Genomic DNA, 22432 nt, shown 5'->3' on the forward strand with positions numbered 1-22432 from the left:
GGTCCCTAACTTTTTCTATGACCCTTTATTCATATCCTTTATATGACTTTTTATATCTAGGCTGATATTTATCATTCATGTTGTATGCTATTTTGAAATTTTTCCTTTCTTTAAAATTTTGGTTTACCAAAATTGACACACTGCTTTTAATTTATCTTCAAGAGATGTGAAGAATTCATAAACAACTTTTTTCTTGAAAACCTCATGGCTGATATGGATTGAAATATTGTTCTCAGAGGTTATTTTATTTAATATACATATTGATATACTAAATACTTCTAGAGATTATAATTTTGATTTAATCTTTTTTTGTCTTGCCTGATGTTATTTAGTTTTGCATGAATATTTAGTGGCTCAAAGAGGATATATTTTTGATAAATTTGTTTGGCCAGTGTACTCTTTGTTAATTTATTAACCGTCAATCTCTTTACCTATTTATCTCACCATTTGAGAATTTTTAATCTTACAATTGAAGTTAACAGCTTTCTTGGTCGTTATTAATTGCTGCAACTGGCTGGCAGAATTTCAACATACAAAAGACAGAAAAAGACTTACTGCTGGTTACATTTAGAATATTTACCTATACTTGAAAGTGAATGTTCAGATAGTAAAAGTAAATCCAGGCTGGATGTGGTAGCTTACTCCTGTAATTTCAGCACTTTTGGAGGCCGAGATGGGAGGATTGCTTGAGACCAGCCTGGTGAACATAGCAAGACCTCATCTCTTTAAAAGAAAAAAAAAAGTAAATCCAGTCTCTGTGCCCCTTTCTCTTTTTTGTGTTATTTATGTTAATGAGATTTGTGGGTATTCACCTTTCAATACTGTCATTTTAATGAGGTTTCCTTTTTTTTTTTTTAATGTTTGAGACGAGTCTTGTCTTGTCGCCCAGGCTGGAGTGCAGTGATACCATCTTAGCTTACTGCAACCTCTGCCTCCCGAGCTCAAGCGATTCTCCTGCCTCAGCCTCCTGAGTAGCTGGGATTATAGGTGCCCAACCACCGTGCCTGGCTAATTTTTCTATTTTTAGTAGAGACAGTTTCACCGCGTTGGACAGTCTGACCTCAGGTGATCCGCCCACATCAGCCTCCCAAAGTGCTGGAATCACAGGCATTAGCCACCACACCCAGCAAGAGATTTTTTTTCTTACAAAGTGATGGAGAAATATGTTTGGAGGAGTATAACCTAATCTGGTTTAAAATGAGTAACTCATAAAACTTTATATTAACAATTTGATCACTTTCATAGATACATGCTGTTGATAATTGTGAGCATTTTAAAATATAACTCTTCTTATATTTAATTTTATATTTGTAGAAAACATGATTTTACGGTTGTTTTGTTTTTTAGTTATTGCTTGTCTCACACTTTAAAACTTTTGCCTAAAACTTTTTAATGACTGCTAGCCAGATGCTCATTTGGCTGCTGAGGAGGAAGCTAAACGATTGGAAGAGCTACAAAAACAGGCAGCACAAGAGAGAATGGAACGATTTGAAAAGGCACATGTACGGGGATTCCAAGCAATGAAGAAGATCCATTTGGCTCAAGTAAGACTTAAATTCTACCCATGACCATTACTGATGGACTTACTAATAGCATTGCAGGACTGATTAGTGAATGAGCTCAAAGAAAGGTGGGAAGGGTGGGTGTTCAGTATAGTCTCTGATTCATATGATTTCAAGTTTCCCAACTTTCTTTCCCCTTCCATTTCAAGTTCTGATTGGGTTAAGCTGTTCTCCCAGTGTATTGCTGTTCTAAAAATTTTACTAATGAATTTATTAAAAGTTTAATATTTCAATATGTCCAAAAACAGCCTGGGAAAAAAAATCACTTTCCTAATTTAATTATTTAAGTAGCATATGTGCTCTATAAATTTGAGGATTCAGTTCATTAAATATGCATTGAGCAAAGCACTTTTTGGTTTTGTAGAATGTTGTTTCAAAAATAAAGTCATAATCCTTGCTACCGCAGCTTTTAAAAAGTGACCATAGGCCAGGCATGTAATCTCAGCACTGTGGGATGTCAAGCCAGGCAGATCGTGTAGGCCCAGAAGTTTAAGACCAGCTTGGGCAACATGGAGAAACCCCGTCTCTACTTAAAACAGAAAAATTAGCCAGGCATGGTGGTGTGCGGCTGTAGTCCCAGCTACTCGGGAGGCCAAGGTGGGAGGAGGATCACCTGAGCCCGGGACAAGGAGGTTGCTTTGAGCTGAGATCACACCACACCACTGCACACCAGCCTGGGCCACAGAGTGAGACCCTATTTCAAAAAAAATTTAAGAAGTGACTGTCAAGTCCAGTCAAGGTAGCTCATGCCTGTCATCCCAACATTTTGGGAGGCCAAAGCACTTGAGCCCAGGAGTTCGAGACCAGGCTGGGCAACAAGGCGAAATCCTGTCTTTACCAAAAATTCAAAAATTAGCCAGGCATGGTGACCTGGGACTACAGAGTCAATACAGTCAGTCCCAGTTTGGGACTGTATTGTAGCCTGGCACCTCATTTCCCAAGAAGGCTGAGATGGGAGGATTGCTTGAGCCGGGGAGGCAGAGCAGTGAGCCGAGATTGCATTACTGTACTCCACCCTGTGACAGAGTGAGATTCTGTCAATCAGTCAATCAATAGTGACTGTCATAAATGTGTAAAATAATATAATAAAAGCTGGCTTTATAGTTTTAGCTTTACTTCTGTCATGCTTATTGTTCATTTAGTGCTTAGTCTTGAAACAGCATAAAAATGATTCATCTTATTAGAAGTCTGATTTTATTTTCTGAATTTGACTAATGCATTTGGATGTTTTAAATACCCATCTTAGGAATGAGTTTTTAAGTACTTCTTAAAAATGCATTGGAAACTAAATTTTCTTATGAAAGTTTATTTTGATAGTTTGAACTAAATCATGAGCTTCTCCCTTAAATTTTTAGCTTTTATAAACTAGGAGTGAATTATGATTAAAATAACTGAATGTCTGAATTATTATCAGTAATTCTCCCCATCTAAGGTTTAAACCTATAGTAAAACAGACACAAAAAGCAGTCATAAATTGAACAGATTCTTCCATAAAAGCAGTAGTGTTTAGTGGTTAAGCAAGTGGGCTCCACAGTCATTCTGCCAGGATTTATCTCTCTCCTTCACCAGTCAGCTGTTTGATCTCAGGCAGATTAGTTAAACTCTCTGAGTTCTGTTTCATGTGTTTTTTTTGAGATGGAGTCTCACTCTGTCACCTAGGCTGGAGTGCAGGGGCGGGATCTTGGCTCACTGCAACCTCCACCTTCCAGATTCTAGCAATTCTCCCGCCTCAGCCTCCTGAGTAGCTGGGACTACAGGCACGCAACACCACACACAGCTAATTTTTTTTTTTGAAGCAGAGTCTTGCTCTGCCGCCCAGCCTGGAGTGCGGTGGTATGATCTTGGCTCACTACAACCTCTACCACCCGGGGTCAAGCGATTCTCCTGCCTTGGCCTCCCAAGTAGCTGGGACTACAGGCACACGCCACCGTACTTGACTAATTTTTGTATTTTTAGTAGAGATGGAGTTTCACCATCTTAGCCAGGGATGGTCTCTATCTTCTGACCTCATGATCCCCCTGCCCCAGCCTCCCAAATTGCTGGGATTACAGGCATGAGCCACTGTGCCCAGCCCAATTTTTTTGTATTTTTAGTAGAGATAAGGTTTCACCATGTTGGTCAGGCTGGAACTCCTGACCTCAAACAATCTGCCTGCCTCGGCCTCCCAAAGTGCCGGGATTACAGGTGTGGGCCACCAAGCCTGGCTGGTTTGTTTTTTGTTTTTTGTTTTTTAACCTCCCCTGCCACACCTCTCCTTATCATCTGTTTTGTGAGGATTAAATGAGTTTAGTAAAGCCTTTAGAAATGTACCTGGAATTTCATAAGCTCAGTAAATGTTAGTGGTAGGGGTCATTGTTATAAATAATCCAAAAAAATAATATGCTAGCTTGCAGTGAGCTCAAATAGTATACTTACTCAAATAACTTTACATAATTAGAATCATAGTATAAATGAAATAAGTTCATTTATAATTTTATTCTTTTTCAGGGCATGGCAAAAAAAAAATTCATCCTCAAAAGACAAAATAGTTAAAACTTTAGAAGAGAATAAGTAATGTATATGTTATCACTTTGTTATTTATTTTTATTTATTTTTTAATAAATAAAAGAGTCTCACTCTGTTGCCCAGAGTGGAGTTCAGTGGCACAATCTTGGCCCACTGCAACCTCTGCCTCACAGGTTCAAGCTATTCTCCCGCCCCAGCCTCCCGAGTAGCTGGTATTTCAGGCGCGTGCCATCACGCCTGGCTAATTTTCATATTTTTAGTAGAGATGGGATTTCGCCATATTGGCCAGGCTATTATCAAACTCCTGACCTCAGGTGATCTGCCTGCCTCGGCCTCCCAAAGTGCTGGGATTACAGGCATGAGGCACTGTACCCGGCCCATTACCACTTTTTGAATGCAGGATTTCTCTATGTTATAGTAGACTTAATGTTCCTTATTTAAGAAGGTTGTTTAAAAACCATGCAATCTCACTGCTAATAGAGGATTTCATTTTTCCTATCTGAACCTTTTTGCTGCATACTGTATTGTGGCCTGGGACCTTATTTCCTTCTAGTATCTATATTAACTAATATTTGACTTCTACCTGCTTCTCCAGTTTTATCTTCTTTCCCTAATTATCCTTGCCTTATATACCCTAGCTATAGTGAACAATGTGCTGTTTTCATGCCTTCGTCTCCATACCGTTGTGCTACAGTTTTTTCTTACATGGACTCATTCTCTTTCACCCACTTTTGTCTGGCTAAATCCTTATCCCAAGGAATGAGAATTCTTGCCTTGTTCTCCTTCCTTATCTTCTACCACCAAAATTCCATTAGATAACCTCACTAAAACACTGATTAAACTTTCATATTAGCCATACTCTTTAAGCTTAAAGAAATACATTCAGATCTCCTTTAATAAGAAATTCATAAGAATGTGAAGTAACAAGAAATATTCTATGTTAAGCCACAGTCACTCTGCGTCTTGGTGCTTACCTCAGATAGGTATATGGAGAACTGGAATAAAATATAGCACAGGAGCCATGGCAACTTATATGGAAATTAACTTCATGACTTTCCCCAGAATGGAAAATGTAGCTGGCAGACACTTTTTGCAGCTAATGGCCTAACCAGTACCACTTTTTCATAGTACTTACTAACATAATACTACTTGTTTGTTGGTCTTACTACTAGGGAACTAGGGTAGGGTTGAGATTGTGTCCCTAGCACTTAATCTGGGTATTCAACAAATAATTGTTGAATGAGTAAATGTCTGTCTTTTGGCTGAACAAATAATAGAGGAGAGGAGAGAAGCTTGGACCCTGATCCTCATTTCCCCTACCTGCAACACTGTTAATATTACCATACAAAGTTTGTGACTCGGTTTTTGTTAATTCTCTTTATTCTTGAAGAATCAGGAGAAACTAATGAAAGAACTTAAACAGTTACAGCAAGAGGACCTGGCACGTAGGAGACAGACTGTAGCACAAATGCCACCACAACTAGTTGAACTTCCATACAAACGCAGTGAAATGAAAGAAGACTGGCAGAGAGAACTGGAATTTGCCTTTGAAGATATGTACAATGCAGACAGGAGTAAGATATTTTCAGTAGGGCTTTCAGTAGTGGTTTTAACGTTTTGGTGGGATAATATGTTTGTAATGATAAAGCAGTTTTTATCTTGAAATGAGTTCTTAATTTGAAGGAGGCCCCCCATATTTTAGATTGAGACATTACTGTGACCTTTTGCATATTTGTGATCCAGTTATTTTTAATCATTTTGGAATGGAAACATGTCTCTATTTTTCCTTTTTAAGAGGTGAAAGGGAATCTGATTCTGCACCTTGAACCAGAGCCCTTGCCCACTGTGACTGATCAGATTCAAGATGAAGAGCTGAACCTTTCAGTGGAACAAGAAAATTTGGATGCAGCTGAAGACCTTCCAGTGACAGAAGCTGAAATAATATGTTCTAGTGAAACAGATGGTAAAAACCCTTCTGAGCTAAATATTACAATATTTCACAGGAAAAGAAATGCTAACCATTAGCCAGCAGTTAGGAAAATCTGGTCTGATTTAAGTGCAAGCAATGAGTAATAGTGATGGGAGCAGTAGCTAAAGGAAACAATGTTTTTATATATCCATCACTGATGATCCTTTTTCATATGTGTAGGAGGAAAGTGTATTCAGGCATACAGATGATCTGAAGATTTTCAGGTTATTTGAGTTAGGTGCTCAATTCTGAATTCATTTGAAAGATTGTATGGTAAACATACCTGATAGCAATAACTTAAGCATACCCTGAGAACGACCCTGTGTGGCATACACACCTGAATGTGTGTTCTGAGCTAGGGAATCTGGGAATAGCCAACCTGGAGATTCGTTTCTTGTCTATGAGGAACATCTGAGCCCCTGTCCCATCCTGTGGAACATGAGCCACACAGAGGATCAAGGTGTCAAGTTTTGGGTTGAATGAAAGTTGTCAGGTGGAGGTCATTAGGAAAAGGGTACTAAGTGACAGTGCTATTTAAACTGCATGCTTTTTGCAAGCAGTTGCAGTTCTTCTGTCCAGCCTGCTGCCACTGGACTCCCCCTTGTATGTATGCCCTCAGTGAAACCCCATATCTCTTTTTTTTTTTTTTTGAGACAGAGTTTTGCTCTTTTTGCCAAGGCTGGAGTGCAATGGCGTGATCTTGGCTCACTGCAACCTCCGCCTCCCGGGTTCAAGCTATTCTCCTGCCTCAGCCTCCTGAATAGCTGGGATTACAGGCATCCGCCACCACCCCGGCTAATTTTGTGTTTTTAGTAGAGACGGGGTTTCTCCATGTTGGTCAGGCTGGTCTTGAACTCCCGACCTCAGGCGATCCTCCCAAAGTGCTGGGATTACAGGCGTGAGCCTCCACGCCTGGCGAAACCCCATATCTCATTGACTAGCTCTGGATCTCTTATTTGGCCTCTTGAATCTGGTGCCATCCCCATTTGAGTGAGTAGAGATTCAGCACAACAAAGGTCAGCACAGACTTGTCAGATCATCAGAGATCCTACTGGTATTCGGTTATTTCTAGGTACTTTGTGTGTAATGATGGATAGCACAAATTTTGATCTCTCAAACATCTCTATCTCCAACATTCTGAACTTTTTTACTTGACTGTCCCATAGTGAAAACTCCATGTCGAGCAATAAATTTATGATCTTCTCTTGCCTACTGAAACAGTGTCTACCTATCTTTTCTATCTTAGTGAATGGTATCACAGTCTGCAGTTACCCAAGCCAGACCACTGGGAGTTACCTTTAACACTTTCCTTTTACCTGCATGTCTCCTTAAAGACCTTAAATCCTCTTCATGGATTTAAGCTATTTTTGCCCCATATCTACTGGTATTGCCTTTGTTTAAAACCACTCAGGGTTTCTTATCGTCTTTGCCCTACACCCTGAACATAGCCTTTTGGGATTCCAACTTTATGTAGGCCTCCCATTAGACTCCTCAAGTGAGGGCTCTAGGACTTATTCATGTCTCCTATGCCTACATTATTGTCCAAACAGAAGCCTAAGGTTACTACCAGCAACTGGGAAAAAAAAAGGCAGCAGCAGCTTAAGGTTACTGTGTTTTGACTTTGTCATAAGCTTGGCAGAAGATGGTTTCAGGACTGACTTGCCTTCCCTCCAAGCTTTCCACGTAAATTTCATTTCTGTCCGCTGCAGAACTTTTTCTTTTCATGCTACGTCAGCAGTGTCTTTTTTTTGTTTGTTTTGTTTGTTTGTTTGTTTGTTTTGAGACAGTCTTGCTCTGTTGCCCAGGCTGGAGTGCAATGGCACGATCTTGGCTCACCACAACCTCCACCTCCCGGGTTCAAGCGATTCTCCTGTCTCAGCCTCCTGAGTAGCTGGGACTACAGCCACACACCACCATGCCTGGCTAATTTTTGTATTTTTAGCAGAGACGGGGTTTCATTATGTTGGCCCAAGCTGGTGTCGAACTCCTGACCTCATGATCTGCCCGCCTCTGCCTCCCAAAGTGCTGGGATTACAGACGTGAGCCACTGCACCCAGCCAGCAGTGTCTTTAAAAAGATATTCTTACGGCCATGCGCAGTGACTCATACCTGTAATCTCAGCACTTTGGGAGGCTGAGGTGGGAGGATCATTTGAGTTCAAGTGTTCGAGACCTCATAACCAACATGGTGAAACCCTGTCTCTACCAAAAACACAAAAATTAGCCGGGTGTAGTGGCGCTCACCTGTAATCCCAGCTACACGGGAGGCTGAGGCAGGAGAATCACTTGAACCTGGGAGACAGAGGCTGCAGTGAGCCAAGATCGCACCACTGCATTCCAGCCTGGGCAACAAGAGTGAAACTCCATCAAAAAAAAAAAAAAAGATATTTTTACTCTTTTATGCAACTTTTTCAGTTATTTTCATTGGGAGTATCATTCAATATCTAGTTTGTCACAATGGAAGTCTTGCCTAATCTAAAGGGACAGTTACACTTTAGCTCCTGCTGATCTTATTTGGTCTTATTGACTCGGTGTTGCCAAGTTGTTTGTTTGAGGTTAGGAATCTCATTGTTTTTAAAAATCCTTACTTTTAAATATTGGCAATGAATTTACTTCTTAAAAACGAGTGGGTTGTGGAGTAATGGTAAATGACAGAAGCCAGGCAGAAAATAACACCTAAATATATGATTCCATGTTTATATTGAAGGTTTAAAAACAAAAAGGCAAAACTAATCTGTGATCTTGGGGTTAAAGTAGTGGCTGTTTTTAGGGGGATAGTGACTGGGAAGGGACATGAAGGAACCTTAGTCCTGGTGATGTTCCACATAATCTGAAAGGTGTTACATCGACATGTAAAATTCATTAAGCTATACACTTAGGTTTTGTGCACCTTGTTCTTTGTAAATTATAACTCAATTGGATTTTATTTTAATGTAAGTTAGACAAAACTACAATCTGCCCATTTTCAACCTCTTAAAGATATTCTTAAATTTTATTCCTTGACTAAGCCAGAGAAATATATACTTGCATCACACTTTTGTCCTCTTAGAGAACTGTTCGTATTATACTGAGTTTTGGCATTAAACTATCAGCCCGCATGGGAAAATGAAGAAATACTTGTGTTGTTTTTTGTTTTTGTTTTTGTTTTTAACTGAAGGGATCTCTGTATGAAGATGGGTGGGAGACATTTTTCCCAGATAGTGCCAAGAATAATTTGGGAGCAGTTGATTTGCTTTCATAGCTATGATGTTTTCCTCTGTAGCTCACTAAGAAGTACAGAACCATTTTTGGGAGCATTCTCTAGTGTAGACTATAGAACCTCACAGCATATATTTTCAATATTAATCTTACCCGCAAATTAATTAGAAGTTACACATTCAGTTATTTAGCGAGCAAAATAAACATCTTCCTGTTAAGTTTTTTAGGCTTGAAATTTGTGATGCATACATGTTTTTGGAAAATACTTGAATTTTGGCACTTTTACTATTTTCATTTGAAAAATTATTTCTGGTTATAATGGTTGGAGTCAAATAACATTGTCATGTACACTGTTAAATTGTAAATATTGAGGAAAATAAAATTGTGCTTTTAACTAGTGGTTATAGCAGTGACCGAATATAAGATGGAACAATTTGTCTGGTAATACAATAGATGCTAAATAAGTTGTTTCCCTTTTTTCTTTCTTTTAGTTCCCTTGGTAATGAAGACCCAACAGATTCCTTCAAAAGTTCTTTTTAAAAAATTATTAAATAAGATCCGAAGCCAAAAATCTCTCTGGACAATTAAATCCATGTCTGAGGATGAAAGTGAAATGATTACGACTGTTAGTGAAACTGAGAGTAAAGCACCAACGGTTGAGTCAGGAACAATTGCCAGTGAAGAGAGAACATTATCCTCTGGGCAGGAACAAGGTATTTCTCTCCAGGAGTCTCATTTTATATAAACTCTTTTAAGTTGTTCAAAAGTAGGTTCATTTCTGAAAAATCAAATAGAAGTTAAAAGGAACAAAACATAATCCTGCTAATTAAAAGCAACAAAGAAACATTATAAAACCCTTAGTTAATCTTCTTTCAGACCACTTTTAATCTAGTATTGTTATTTATGTATATTCATTCCAATGTAATCAGTGAATCAAAATTAACCAGTTCCTTATTGAGATGTTCAGGCCATTTTCTAATTTTTCTTGGCATTTTTGTGCTACGGCGGGCATCCTTTTAGTGAAGTCTTTGCCCACATCTTTATTTCCTTCCTTAGGAAGGACTCTTTAAAGAATAACTCCTGATCAAAGGATATATGAACATGTTAATGGCTTTTGAGCATGTTGTATTCCCACCAGCTACTTGGTTTCTTATTTGCTAATTTTAAATAATTTTCTGATTGGAAAAACAGGCTATTAACTATACTTCCAGAAGTTATAAAGTATCTGTTCACATATAATTCAAGTATCTTCTTGATTGCGATTATTTTAAAAATGCGATTGGATTTGTATAGAAATGTTTGGCTTCTGTGCTTTTGAGAAAAATGACTTGTGGTCTATATTTGGGTTTTGGATTTTATCCTGAGTCCCACAGGAAGCCATGAAGTATTTTCTTCCCTTGGCCCCTTGACAGTACCTTCCCTTGGTTTTCCTACTTTACTATTTTCTCTTGCATTTTCTTTGCTGTTTATCCACATCTCCACAATGACTAACCATTGTTAGTCATTGCTTAGTCTAGAGCTCATTCCTCAAGTCCCTTCTCTTTATATCAAAACTCCCTAGTTGATCTCAATTGTCACACTTTACATTATCATCTATATGCCGATGTCTCCCAAGTGTGCATTTCTATTTTTGGCTTCCTGTTTGAACTCGCCTACTTATTTAACTGTTTCCTTCTCTTGTATATCTAATAATATCTTAAATTTGTTCAGAAGTGACCTGTTGATATCCCCTCCCACCACACACTTGGTTTTCCTATAGTATTCCACATTTCAGTATCTGGCAATATGTTAATTCCCTTGCTCAAGCCAAAAACCTTATAATCATTCTGGTTCCCTCTTTTCATATCTTATGTCCAAACCATTAGCTGATCCAGTTGGCCCTACCCTCAAAATATATCCATAGTCCAACCATTTTTTTCCACCTACATCCTAGTTTAAGCCATGTTCATTTTCTAGGGTAGATTCTTGTAGTAGCCTGCTATTATCAGCCTTTGCACCTCCCTATTATCGTCTCTTCACACAGTGGTCCTCTTAAAAGCAAGTAATCTCATGTCATTTCTTTGGATGAAGCCCTCCAATAACTCAGTTTCACTCAGTAAAAACCAGAGAGTTTATAGTGGTTTCAAAGCCTTATATGACCTGCATACATACACCCCCACCACCACTACTCCCATACTCACTACCTCTCTGACTTCATTTGCCTGCCATACCTCCCTCCCCATCTTCTACACTGTAGATGCCAGCTTGCTCGCTGTTTCTCAAACAGCAAACATAGGACTCGTGGTCTTAGCAATTGCTAGTGTTTTTGACCAGACTTCTCTTTTTCTCCGGTATTTCCTTGACTCATTCCCTCACTTCCTTCACATGTTTACTCAACTATCCCTTTCTCAATAAGGCCTTTTCTGACTATATAAAATGGCACACTTCTACTACTCCCCACCTCTACACCTTTCACTTCCTATCGCCTTTACCCTGCTTTCCCCCCATAGCTCTTACCAATATCTGATGGGCCCAGTAAAGTGACTTTGGTGCTTATTTTGCTTATTGTCTTAATGCCTACCCGACCCATCCATAAGGACAGAAACTTTGATTTTGTACATTGCTGTGTCCCCAGAGTCTGGACTGCTGCCTTGTACAAAACAGGTGCTCAGTTAACATTTGTTGAATTAATCGAATAATTTAAAGCAAGAGAGGTAAATTTGGAATCTAGACATACATATGATATTTAAAGCCATAGGCATAGAAAACCACTTGGAGGGGAAATAATTTAGTGAAAAGAGAGCTTGTAAGACCATCTGAGGGATTCCAACATCTAGAAGATGGCTAGAGAAAGAGCAGATAGCAAAGTCAGTAAAAGGAGTGGCCAGAGAAGTAGGGGAGAATATGGTGTTGAAATCCAAAAAAGGGGACTCTCATAGGGTCAATCCATGACCAAGTTCTTTTGATAAAAGGGCCTGGCCAGGCGCGGTGGCTCACGCCTGTAGTCCCAGCACTTTGGGAGGCCCAGGCAGGCGGATCACAAGGTCAGGATATCGAGACCATCCTGGCTAACACAGTGAAACCCCGCCTCCACTAAAAATACAAAAAATTTCCAGGCGTGGTGGTGGTGGGCGCCTGTAGTCCCAGCTACTCGGGAAGCTGAGGCAGGATAATGGCGTGAACCTGGGAGGTGGAGCTTGAGATCACACCACTGTCTTCCAGTCTGGGTGGCAAAATGAGACTCTATCTCAAAAGAAACAAACAAAAAAAAAGATAAAGGGCCTATATGAGCAGGCTTTCACCATTCTCATCTTGCTCTTTTCCCCTCCTTGCCTCACTAAAACCATGCACACTGATCTCTCAATTCCTTGAATGGGCCAAGGTTTGTTTCTTTATCCTCATGGGGCCTTTTATACCCTTTGGTCTGTCTGGAAAGATCTCCTATACATCTTCACATTGTTTACCTGGCTGGTTCTTCCTTACCTTTCAAGTGTCTGCTTAAATGTCCTTTCCTCAGAGAAATTTCATCTTGCCCAGAAATCTATTATTTATTATACTCTATTGTATAACCCTTCACTTTTTTTTTATATATAGTACTTATCACAATTTCTAATTTTTATTTTTATTTATTTTTTTTTTTTGAGACGGAATCTGCTCTGTCACCCAGGCTGGAGTGCAGTGGCACAATCTCGGCTCACTGCAAGCTCCGCCTCCTGGGTTTACACCATTCTCCTGCCTCAACCTCCCGAGTAGCTGGGACTACAGGCACCTGCCACCACGTCTGGCTAATTTTTTCTGTTTTTAGTAGAGATGGGGTTTCACCGTGTTAGCCAGGATGGTCTTAATCTGACCTCGTGATCCACCCACCTCGGCCTCACAAAATGCTGGGATTACAGGTGTGAGCCACTGCACCCTGCCCACAATTTCTAATTTTATAATTTTTTTCTGGGATATTTATATGATGGTTCTGCCACCTACTCTGTAAAGCCTCCTTGAAGCCTTTTCTCATTCACTGTGGTATCCCCAGCATCTGCCACATAAGTAGGTGCCCAATGAATTAATGAGTGAACGAACGGATAGCTCCATGCAGAGTATCTGGCTACCCAATTATGATCAGAACAAATTGCTTTAACTTCCTTCTCTTCTCTGGTTTCACAAATTATTTTTTAAAAGCCTAGTATCCAAATATATCAAAGATACACTGACATTTTGTTAGCTTCTCTTTTTTAACTTTGATATCTTGTTATTTCCACTCTGTTTATGCTTTTCTCCTGTGTTTGAAACCCTATCAGCGTATCTTTTAAATCAGTTCTTCACATTTTCACAATTTCAGTCTTTCATCTCTGTTGTTATTAGGCTTGGGTTTAATGAGAAATGTATCTGATCATCAGGAAGGTGACTAGATCTTAACTAGATGAGACATTCAGATGGCCCTAGATTGAGTCTGTTAATACCAGAATTTTATTATCTTGCTTTAGGTTTGACAATGATGATATATTCATAATAACAGTGGTATTATCTATTACAGTTGTTGAAAGTGATACACTAACAATTGAGTCTGGACCACTTGCCAGTGAAGATAAACCACTTTCGTGTGGTACAAACTCTGGAAAAGAACAAGGTATTTCTTTTTATCACATCCTCAAATTAAATTTGACTCCTGGCATCTTTTTTTTTTTTAATAAAATTACATGTGATATATTAATAAAGGGCATTATAGTGGTGTCAAAATTCTAAATTATTGAAACTAATTTTTGTTTGGGGCATTCCCCTAGAAATAAATGAGGCTCTGCCTATCACAACTGTAGCTCAGAGTTCAGTTCTACTTCATCCTCAAGAAGAAGCAGCCAGGATTAGAATGTCAGCAAGACAGAAACAGGTAATTTGAAATTTTATTTTTAAAGGTTTATTTTTTCCCCTAGGTACTATTATATAATTTTGTTTGGCCAATGCAATTTGTCTTAATGTCTGGCTACTGTTGATACCATGTTTTTGACATTGTCTTACACAAACAGTCAGCTGATAAAATGCATGTTGTCTTTGCTCATACTGCTCATTCAACCCTTATTTCATCTGCTTTATATTTTATATATTTGTATAGATCTTCCCTATAAAATTTATTAGCTTTTAAAAAGCAGAGACTATCTTTAAAAAAATTCAGTTTATCCTACACAGTTTCTGATACAATGCTTTGTACATAGCAAGTATACAATAAATAATTGTTGAATTAACAAGTCCTTGTCATAATATTAGACACTCAGATGGGCTTTGTAATCTCACAAGTTTTTTGAAAAATAATACTTCAGAGAAAAAACTTTTTTTTTTTTTTTTTTTTTTTTGAGACGGAGTCTTGCTCTGCCGCCCAGGCTGGAGTGCAGTGGCCGGCTCTCAGCTCACTGCAAGCTCCGCCTCCCGGTTCACGCCATTCTCCTGTCTCAGCCTCCCGAGTAGCTGGGACTACAGGCGCCCGCCTCGTCGCCCGGCTAGTTTTTTGTATTTTTAGTAGAAACGGGGTTTCACCGTATTAGCCAGGATGGTCTCGATCTCCTGACCTCGTGATCCGCCCGTCTCGGCCTCCCAAAGTGCTGGGATTACAGGCTTGAGCCACCGCGCCCGGCCGAGAAAAAAACTTTTAATACACAACCCCCTTTTTCTGCTCCATCGCCCAGGCTGGAGTACAGTGACATGATCATGGCTCACTGCAGTCTTGACCCCCTCAATTCAGTCCTCTCACCTCAGCCTCCTGAGTAGCTGGGACTACAGGTATGGGCCACCATGCCCAGCTAATTTTTTTTTTTTTCTCCTAGTAGAGATGAGGTCTTGCTGTGTTGCCCAAGCTAAACTTTAACCTCTTTAGGCCAGGCATGGTGACTCATGCCTGAAATCTCAGCACTTTGGGAGGCTGAGGTGGACAGATCTCTTGAGCCCAGGAGTTTGAGACCAACCTGGCCAACATGGTGAAACCCTGTCTCTACTAAGAATACAAAAATCAGCTGGGTGTGGTGACACACATCTGTAGTCCCAGCTACCCGGGAGGCTAAGGTGGGAGGATTGCTTGAACCCAGGAGGTGGAGGTTGCAGTGAGTCAAGATGACACCACTGCACTCCAGCCTGGATGACAGAGTGAGACTCCATCTCAAAAAAAAAGAGAAAAATCTACTTAACTTATAATTTTGGTCTCCTCTACTTTTAATACTTTTAATAAAATATTTTTTAACCCAACTTACCTTGAAGGAGGCTAATTATTACTAAGCAAGCCAGTTTATAGTCCTAGTTAGTTTTCTTTCAGAAATACAGCTGGAGAATGATAATTCCGTGAACTAGTATTTCTTGTCAGATAAACACTTTCTCAGGCCGGGCGCAGTGGCTCATACCTGTCATCCCAGTACTTTGGGAGGCTTAGGTGGGTGAATCACCCGAGGTCATGAGTTTGAGACCAGCCTGGCCAGCATGGTGAAACCTCATCTCTACTAAAACTACAAAAGTTCTCTGGGCGTGGTGGTGAGCACCTATAATTCCAGCTACTCAGAAGGCTGAGGTAGGAGAATCACTTGAACACAAGAGGTGGAGGTTGCAGTCAGCCAAGATTGTGCCACTGCATTCAGCCTGGGCGACAAAATTGTCTCAAAAAAAAAAAAAAAAATTTTTTTTCATCAGTAGCCTAGAACAGTATTGTTCAGTAGCAATTTCTATGATGATGGAAATGTTCTATATCTATGTCCAGTATGTACCTGTTAGCCCCATGGGCTGTTGAATACTCAAAATGTTGTTAGTGTAACTGAGGAACTGAATTTTAAGTTTTATTTAATTTTAAATAAATTTAAGTAGTCACATATAGCTAGTAACCACTGTATGGATAGTACAGTTGTAGATGTACTACAGAACTGTAAACAGTCTAAATTCAGGGGTTCCTATGAGTAAGGGAAAGTAAGGAAGAGGAGCTGTCTAGGAACTCAGTTTAAGCCACTGTTGCCTAACTAGGAATAGGTAAAGAATCGGGTCAAAACATTTTTTATTTTGAAAACAAGATCATTGTTCATTATCTCTAGTTCTTTATGTAATAAAACAACGTGCATGCCTTTTTTTACTTATTCAGTAAATATTTATCTGTCTATCAGGGACTGTACAGTGGTCCCTGCTTACCTACAGGGTATATGTTCCAAGACCCCTCATGGATGCTTGATAGTACCAAACTGCAGATAATATTGATGTTTGATTTCTGTATATACTATGGGTGAATTTATTTTTCCTGCTTTATAATTCCACTGATAGAATATTTACTCTTACCATAGATCTTAGCAATCAACTTATAATTCTTTTTCTTTCCTTATTGAGAATGTTCAGCTTTTCACTAAAAGGAAGCACTTTGCAGCCTCTCTTTGACATATCTAAATTGCCAGCATGACTACTCTTGTGCTTTGGAGCCATTTTAAAGTAAAATAAGGGTTATTTGAACACAAGCACTGTGATGCTGCAACAGGCAAGTTTTTGTAACCAAGATGGCTACTAAGTAACAAATGGCTTGGTCCAGTTTACAGCATGGATATGCTGGACAAAGGGATTATTCATGTTTTCAGCAGTATAGAGCAGGACAGTACAAGATTTCATCACACTACTTAAAATAGTGCATAATTTAAAACATGAATTGTTTCTGGAATTTTCTGTTTAAGATTTTCTGGCTGCTATTGACCCTGAGTAATTAAACCACAAAAGCTAAATTGCAGATAGGAGGAGACTAAGGTGCTGGATTTGGCAGGCTAGTTTTGTTCTCATGAACTCAAACACGTTCATATTACTTAGAGTGTGAGTGTGCTTGTGTAATACTAGAGTTTATGTGTTATCTTTCTGCCGTTTTCTTCTGTTCCATGCCTGACAAAAAAGACACAGAATGTTTTTCATTGCGTCTAGATAACTATACCTCTTAATGAGTATGGGTAAGAAATCAAAGTATTTTAGGAGGCCTTGATATTTAATTTCTTTACTCATTATTTATACTATTAAATGTGTGAACATAGAATTTGGCTGTACATCGTTTGCTACTTCAGGGTAGTTCTTCAGTGGTGATCAGGGTTTCCCTGTGCTCTCAGAAAGTAGAAATAGTTTATTTATTTATTCTTTCTTTTCCTTCTGCCTTTTGTTACTTCTATCCCTTTTTCCCATTTCCCATCTGTTACTCCCGTCCCCAGTCTAGGAATCCCAGCACTTTGGGAGGCTTAGGTGGGTGGATCACCCAAGGTCAGGAGTTTGACACCAGCCTGGCCAACATGGTGAAACCCTGCCTCTACTAAAACTACAAAACTACTTAGAATAGCCGTTCAACAGCTATTCAGTGCCAACAACAGAGATAAAGCATCACCACTTCTTTGAAAATTGGTACTCTTGGTGAAGAAACCTAATTTCTTTTAAATAGAATATGTGTTAGCTTTGCCTTTGTATGAGTTTGTTGTTAATAGATCAATAGTATTTTTGTTACCTAGATAATGGAAATAGAAGAGCAGAAGCAAAAGCAATTGGAATTACTTGAACAAATTGAACAGCAAAAATTAAGATTAGAAACTGACTGCTTCAGGGCTCAGCTGGAAGAAGAAAAAAGAAAAAAAACTCAACTGACTGGGGTAGGATGCAGAAAATCTCATCACTACATAAATCTTTTGGTGAGGGGGACAAGAAAATATGAGCACTTACAGCATTTAAAAAAAGTAAAATGGATGGTCAGGCATGGTGTCTCATGCCTGTAATCTCAGCACTTTGGGAGGCCGAAACGGGCAGATCACTTCAGGTCAGGAGTTCGAGAGCAGCCTGGCCAATGTGGTAAAACCCCATCTCTACTAAAAATACAAAAATTAGCTGGGCGTGGTGGCACGTGCCTGTAATCCCAGCTACTCCGGTGGGTGAGGCAGGAGAATCGCTTGAACCTGGGAGGTGGAGGTTGCAGAGCGAGACTCCATCTTAAAAAATAACAATAATAATAATAAAAGTAAAATGCCTTTGTAATTCTTATTTGATCTTTTTTTAATATAATGTATGTATATATGAATAAATTTGCATCAGTTACGGCTTTCATCTTTCAGTTTCTATAGGATATTAATAGATATGAACATGGTTTGTAGGTAATGCGTACGTTGAGCTTTTGGACCTGCACTAAAGGAGAATGCCAGATTAGTTCATTTCTTACTAATGGAAATGCCAGTCATTTTGTAAAAAATAAAGCTGTATAGAAGTTTACAATTATAGAACTGGATGTAAAAATGCCTCAATACTTATTTCTAAATTTGCTTTTTAATTAGTAACTTTGTCTTTTATTAGGTTGGCATTGCTCCAGCATCATGTGCTGTAATTTCTGATGAAGATAGTCATAGGCAGATGATTCGTAACTATCAACATCAGCTTTTACAACAGAACAGGTATAAGCTAGGTTATAATTTATATGTGATCATATGTGGCTACATTTTTAGGATTTATTATTTCGTTTACATGAGGATCTAATTTGGATTTCCTTAGAACTATGGCATTTAGAACTGCCATTCTTAAAGGACAGTGTGAGTGTAATTTCTTTTCACCATGAGTATTACCAATCCTAGATTGCTGTTTGTTAAAGTTAATGTATAGATATGGGGCTTTTTGTTTTTCATTAAAAAAGAATATTTGCTTTTGTTTTTGTTAGGTTACACAGGCAGTCTGTTGAAACAGCCAGGAAGCGATTACTTGAATATCAAACTATGTTAAAAGGAAGGTGCCCATCGATGTCAGCTCCATCACTGATAACTGATTCTGTCATATCAGTGCCATCATGGAAATCTGAGAGACCAACTGCTATATCAGAGTACTGGGATCAAGGTCAGAGACTCAAGTTGAGTCCTGACAAATACCAACCCATACAACCTATACAGACCTCCAAATTAGAACAAGATCATTTTCAGGTAGCAAAACAAAATCACTTTCCACAAAGACAGGTGGAAACAGCAGAAACATCAGGCGCTTCAGATACTTTAACCAATCAGTCTTTAGAATCACAAGAACATCTAAGGCAATTCTCTCAGACTGAAACACAACAGAGAGACTATAAATTGGTCCCTGAAAATTCTGAGACACTTTCAAGGGCTTTGTCACGTGACAGGCGACTAATATCACAGGATGCTAGAAAAGTATCTGAAACATGTAGGGCAACAACTTTTCAAAGTTTAGATTCCCAACAATTGTTCTCAGAGAATAGTGAAAATATATCTTCCCATCTAACTGAACCTTCTTCATTTGTACCACTGGTACCTCAGCGTTCTTTTAGTTCTCTGCCTGTTAAAGTTGAAACAGGAAACATTCAAGAACCCTTTTCAGCCATGAGCAAAAGTACAGTTTCCACAAGCCATTCTATAATCAACCAAATGTATGATAGGCCTTTGCTACCCTCAGAGAATATCACAGTCCAGCAAGGTAATATGAAGGCCCTCCAAGAACAGTTAGACCTACAGAAGAAAGTTCTTCAGGCAAGACAGGAAGCTCAGGAACAGTTGCTTTTGTGCAAACAGAAAGAATTGGAACAGCAAACCGGCCTCTCGGTATTTCTTCCCTTTGTAACTCCAGATTTATCTGCTTTATTGCCTTCTGCCAAAGCAGATTTGGGGAGAATGCAGGAATCTTCACCAACCAAGAATAATACTGCAGTTTCCTCAGACCATGATGTGATCTCACAACTTCAGGATAGGCTTTTGAGTCTTTCACAGCCTATCCTATCACAGCAAAATAATTTTAAATTTCTCCAAGAGCAGTTGAATATTCAGAAGGATAGCTTTCAGGCTAGGCGAGAAGCCCAGGAAGTATCGTGTGTACATAAACAGAGTGAATTAGATGGAAGAGTATGTTCTGAACAGGCTGAGCCCTCTTTCCCATTTCAGGTAGCTCAGCATACATTTACTTCACTACCATCTGCTGATACGAAATCTGGAAAAATACAGGAGCAATATTCATCTAAGAGTGATAAAGGACTTGTTTCATGCCAGTCTGACATCCCCAAATCTCAGGATGAGTCTTTGAGTTTCCTACAGCAGTTCCTACCTCTACATGATAGTTTGAAGTTGCTCCAAGAACAGTTGACTAAACAGAGGGATACTCTTCAGGCTAGGCATGAAGCTCAGGTGGAATTACTTTTACATAGACAAAGAGATTTGGGGGACAGTAAGTCTGGGCCAATGAGCTCTTCATCCTCACCAATGGTGGTTCAGCATTCAGTTGCTTCACAAGCTTCTGCTAAAGCTGAGCCTAGGAGAACTCAGGAGCTTTATTTATCTGAGAAGGAGAATGTCGTTCCCTCCAGTCATTTGATAATCCCAACATTTCAGGATAAGTCTCTTAGTTTTCCACAGCATAGCCTGCCACAGCAAGAAAATTTGACAATACTCCAAGAACAGTCACAAATACAAAGGGTAATACTTGGTGCTAAAGAAGGAACTCAGGAATTTGTACACAAAGAAAGTGAATTGGAGAAAATGATTTCTTCTGAACAGACTGGCACCTCTTCATCCCTGTCCCAGGTAGATGAATCTGAGAGATTCCAGGAATGTATATCAATCAAGAGTGACAGTACCATTCCCTTAAGCCATCCTAAGATCCCAAGATGTCAGGAAAGACTTTTGAGAGTTTCACAACATATGCTACCTCTACAAGATAATTTGGAGGAACACCAAGCATGGCTAGACACTGAGAAAGAAGCCTTTCATTTCAGCCAGAAAACCCAAGAAAATACAGCTTCTGAACAAAGTGGCTCATCTTCATTCATACCCCAGTTGGTACAGCTTTCATTTACCTCGTTAGCTTCAGCTGAGTCTGGCACAATCCTGGAACCTCTTTTAACAGAGAGTGAAAGTAAAATTTTTTCAAGCCACCTTCAGATCCCACAATTACAGGATAGACTTTTGAGGATATCGCAACTTATCCAGCCTCAACAAGATAATTTGAAGGCACTTCAAGAACAGTTAGCTGCACAGAGAGAAGCCATCATTCTAGCTAGACAAGAAGCTCGGGAAGAATTACTTTTACATCAACAGAGTGAATGGGAGGGAAGAATATCTCCCGAGCAGGTTGACACCTCTTCCTTACCCCTAGTACCACAGCATTCATTCACCTCATTACCTCTTACTGAATCTGAAAGAAACCAAGAACCATGTTCAATTAACAGTGATAATATGGTATCCTCAGGTCACTCAGCGATAACATTGCCTGATAGGCCGTTGGGCTTATCACATCTTGTTTTACCTCAACAAGATAATTCGATTGCACTCGAAGAACACTTGCATGCACAGACAGATTTACTTCCTTCTATTGAGAAAACCCAGAAAGAACTGGTTTTGTCACAACCATGTATATTTGAGGAAAAGGTATCTTCTGAGCATTTTATCCAGTCTCACCATGGTGATTTGCAGGTACTTCAACAGCAGTTAGATACACAGAAGAAAGCCATTCAATCTATACAGGAAGTCCAAGAAGAATTGCTTTTGCAAAGATTAAGTGAATTGGAGAACAGAGTATCATCTGAACAAGTTAGCTCCTCTTCATTCTTATCCCAGGTAGTACTGCCTGTTGTTGACTCTGAAAGAACCCAGAAGTCTTTCCCAACCAAAAGTAATGATACTGTTCCCTCAAGTCATCCTGAGATCCCAAGATTACAAGATAGACTTTTGAGTTTATCACAGCCTGTTCTGCCTCAGCAAGATAATTTGACAGCACAATTGGATGCACAAAGGGAAGTAGTATATTCTTATGAGAAACCCCAGGAAGAACTGCCTTTAAACAAACAAAGAAAGTTGAACAAAAGTGAATCTGCTGAGCATACTGTCCCCTCTTTGTTGCTACCCAAGGAAACAGAGCATTCATTTATTCCACTACCTTTTGCAGAAGCTAAACCTAAAAGCACTTGTGAATTGTATTCATCCCAGAATGAACATGCAGCTCCCCCAAGTGGTCCTGTGATCCCAAGGTTTCAAGATAGACTTCTGAGTTTTTCACAGCCTGTCTTAGCTCAGCAAGATAACTTGGGACTTCAGAAGCAGTTGGATCTACAAAGAGAAGTTTTGCATTATAGCCAGAAAGCCCAAGAAAAATTGCTTGTACAGAGACAAACAGCATTGCAGCAGCAGATACAGAAACATGAAGAGACTTTGAAGGATTTCTTTAAAGACAGTCAGGTATGTTTTAAACCTGAATAGTAATGAAACTATAGAAGTTTAAAC

The 22432-nt window shown here is 39.3% G+C and overlaps 1 protein-coding gene across 13 annotated transcripts in view; it reads left to right on the top strand.

Moving 5' to 3' along the window:
- Positions 1 to 22432, top strand: part of CEP295 (centrosomal protein 295) — a 72517-nt gene that overhangs the window by 16167 nt on the left and 33918 nt on the right. For 6 of the 13 annotated variants that reach the window (XM_033205546.1, XM_033205549.1, XM_033205550.1 and 3 more), the window contains exons 7-15: positions 1404 to 1544; positions 5458 to 5641; positions 5863 to 6030; positions 9725 to 9946; positions 13741 to 13833; positions 13976 to 14091; positions 17690 to 17866; positions 18519 to 18616; positions 18877 to 22387. In XM_033205546.1, the coding sequence (XP_033061437.1) occupies positions 1404 to 1544; positions 5458 to 5641; positions 5863 to 6030; positions 9725 to 9946; positions 13741 to 13833; positions 13976 to 14091; positions 17690 to 17866; positions 18519 to 18616; positions 18877 to 22387 (4710 nt within the window). Of the gene's footprint in view, positions 1 to 1403; positions 1545 to 5457; positions 5642 to 5862; positions 6031 to 9724; positions 9947 to 13740; positions 13834 to 13975; positions 14092 to 17673; positions 17867 to 18518; positions 18617 to 18876; positions 22388 to 22432 lie in introns of those variants that run through there. The other 7 variants (XM_033205545.1, XM_033205554.1, XM_033205543.1 and 4 more) reach the window with 6 other exon arrangements.

Source organism: Trachypithecus francoisi, unplaced genomic scaffold (assembly GCF_009764315.1).
Source record: "Trachypithecus francoisi isolate TF-2019V2 unplaced genomic scaffold, Tfra_2.0 Lachesis_group8, whole genome shotgun sequence".
In the NCBI taxonomy this organism is placed as follows: domain Eukaryota; kingdom Metazoa; phylum Chordata; class Mammalia; order Primates; family Cercopithecidae; genus Trachypithecus; species Trachypithecus francoisi.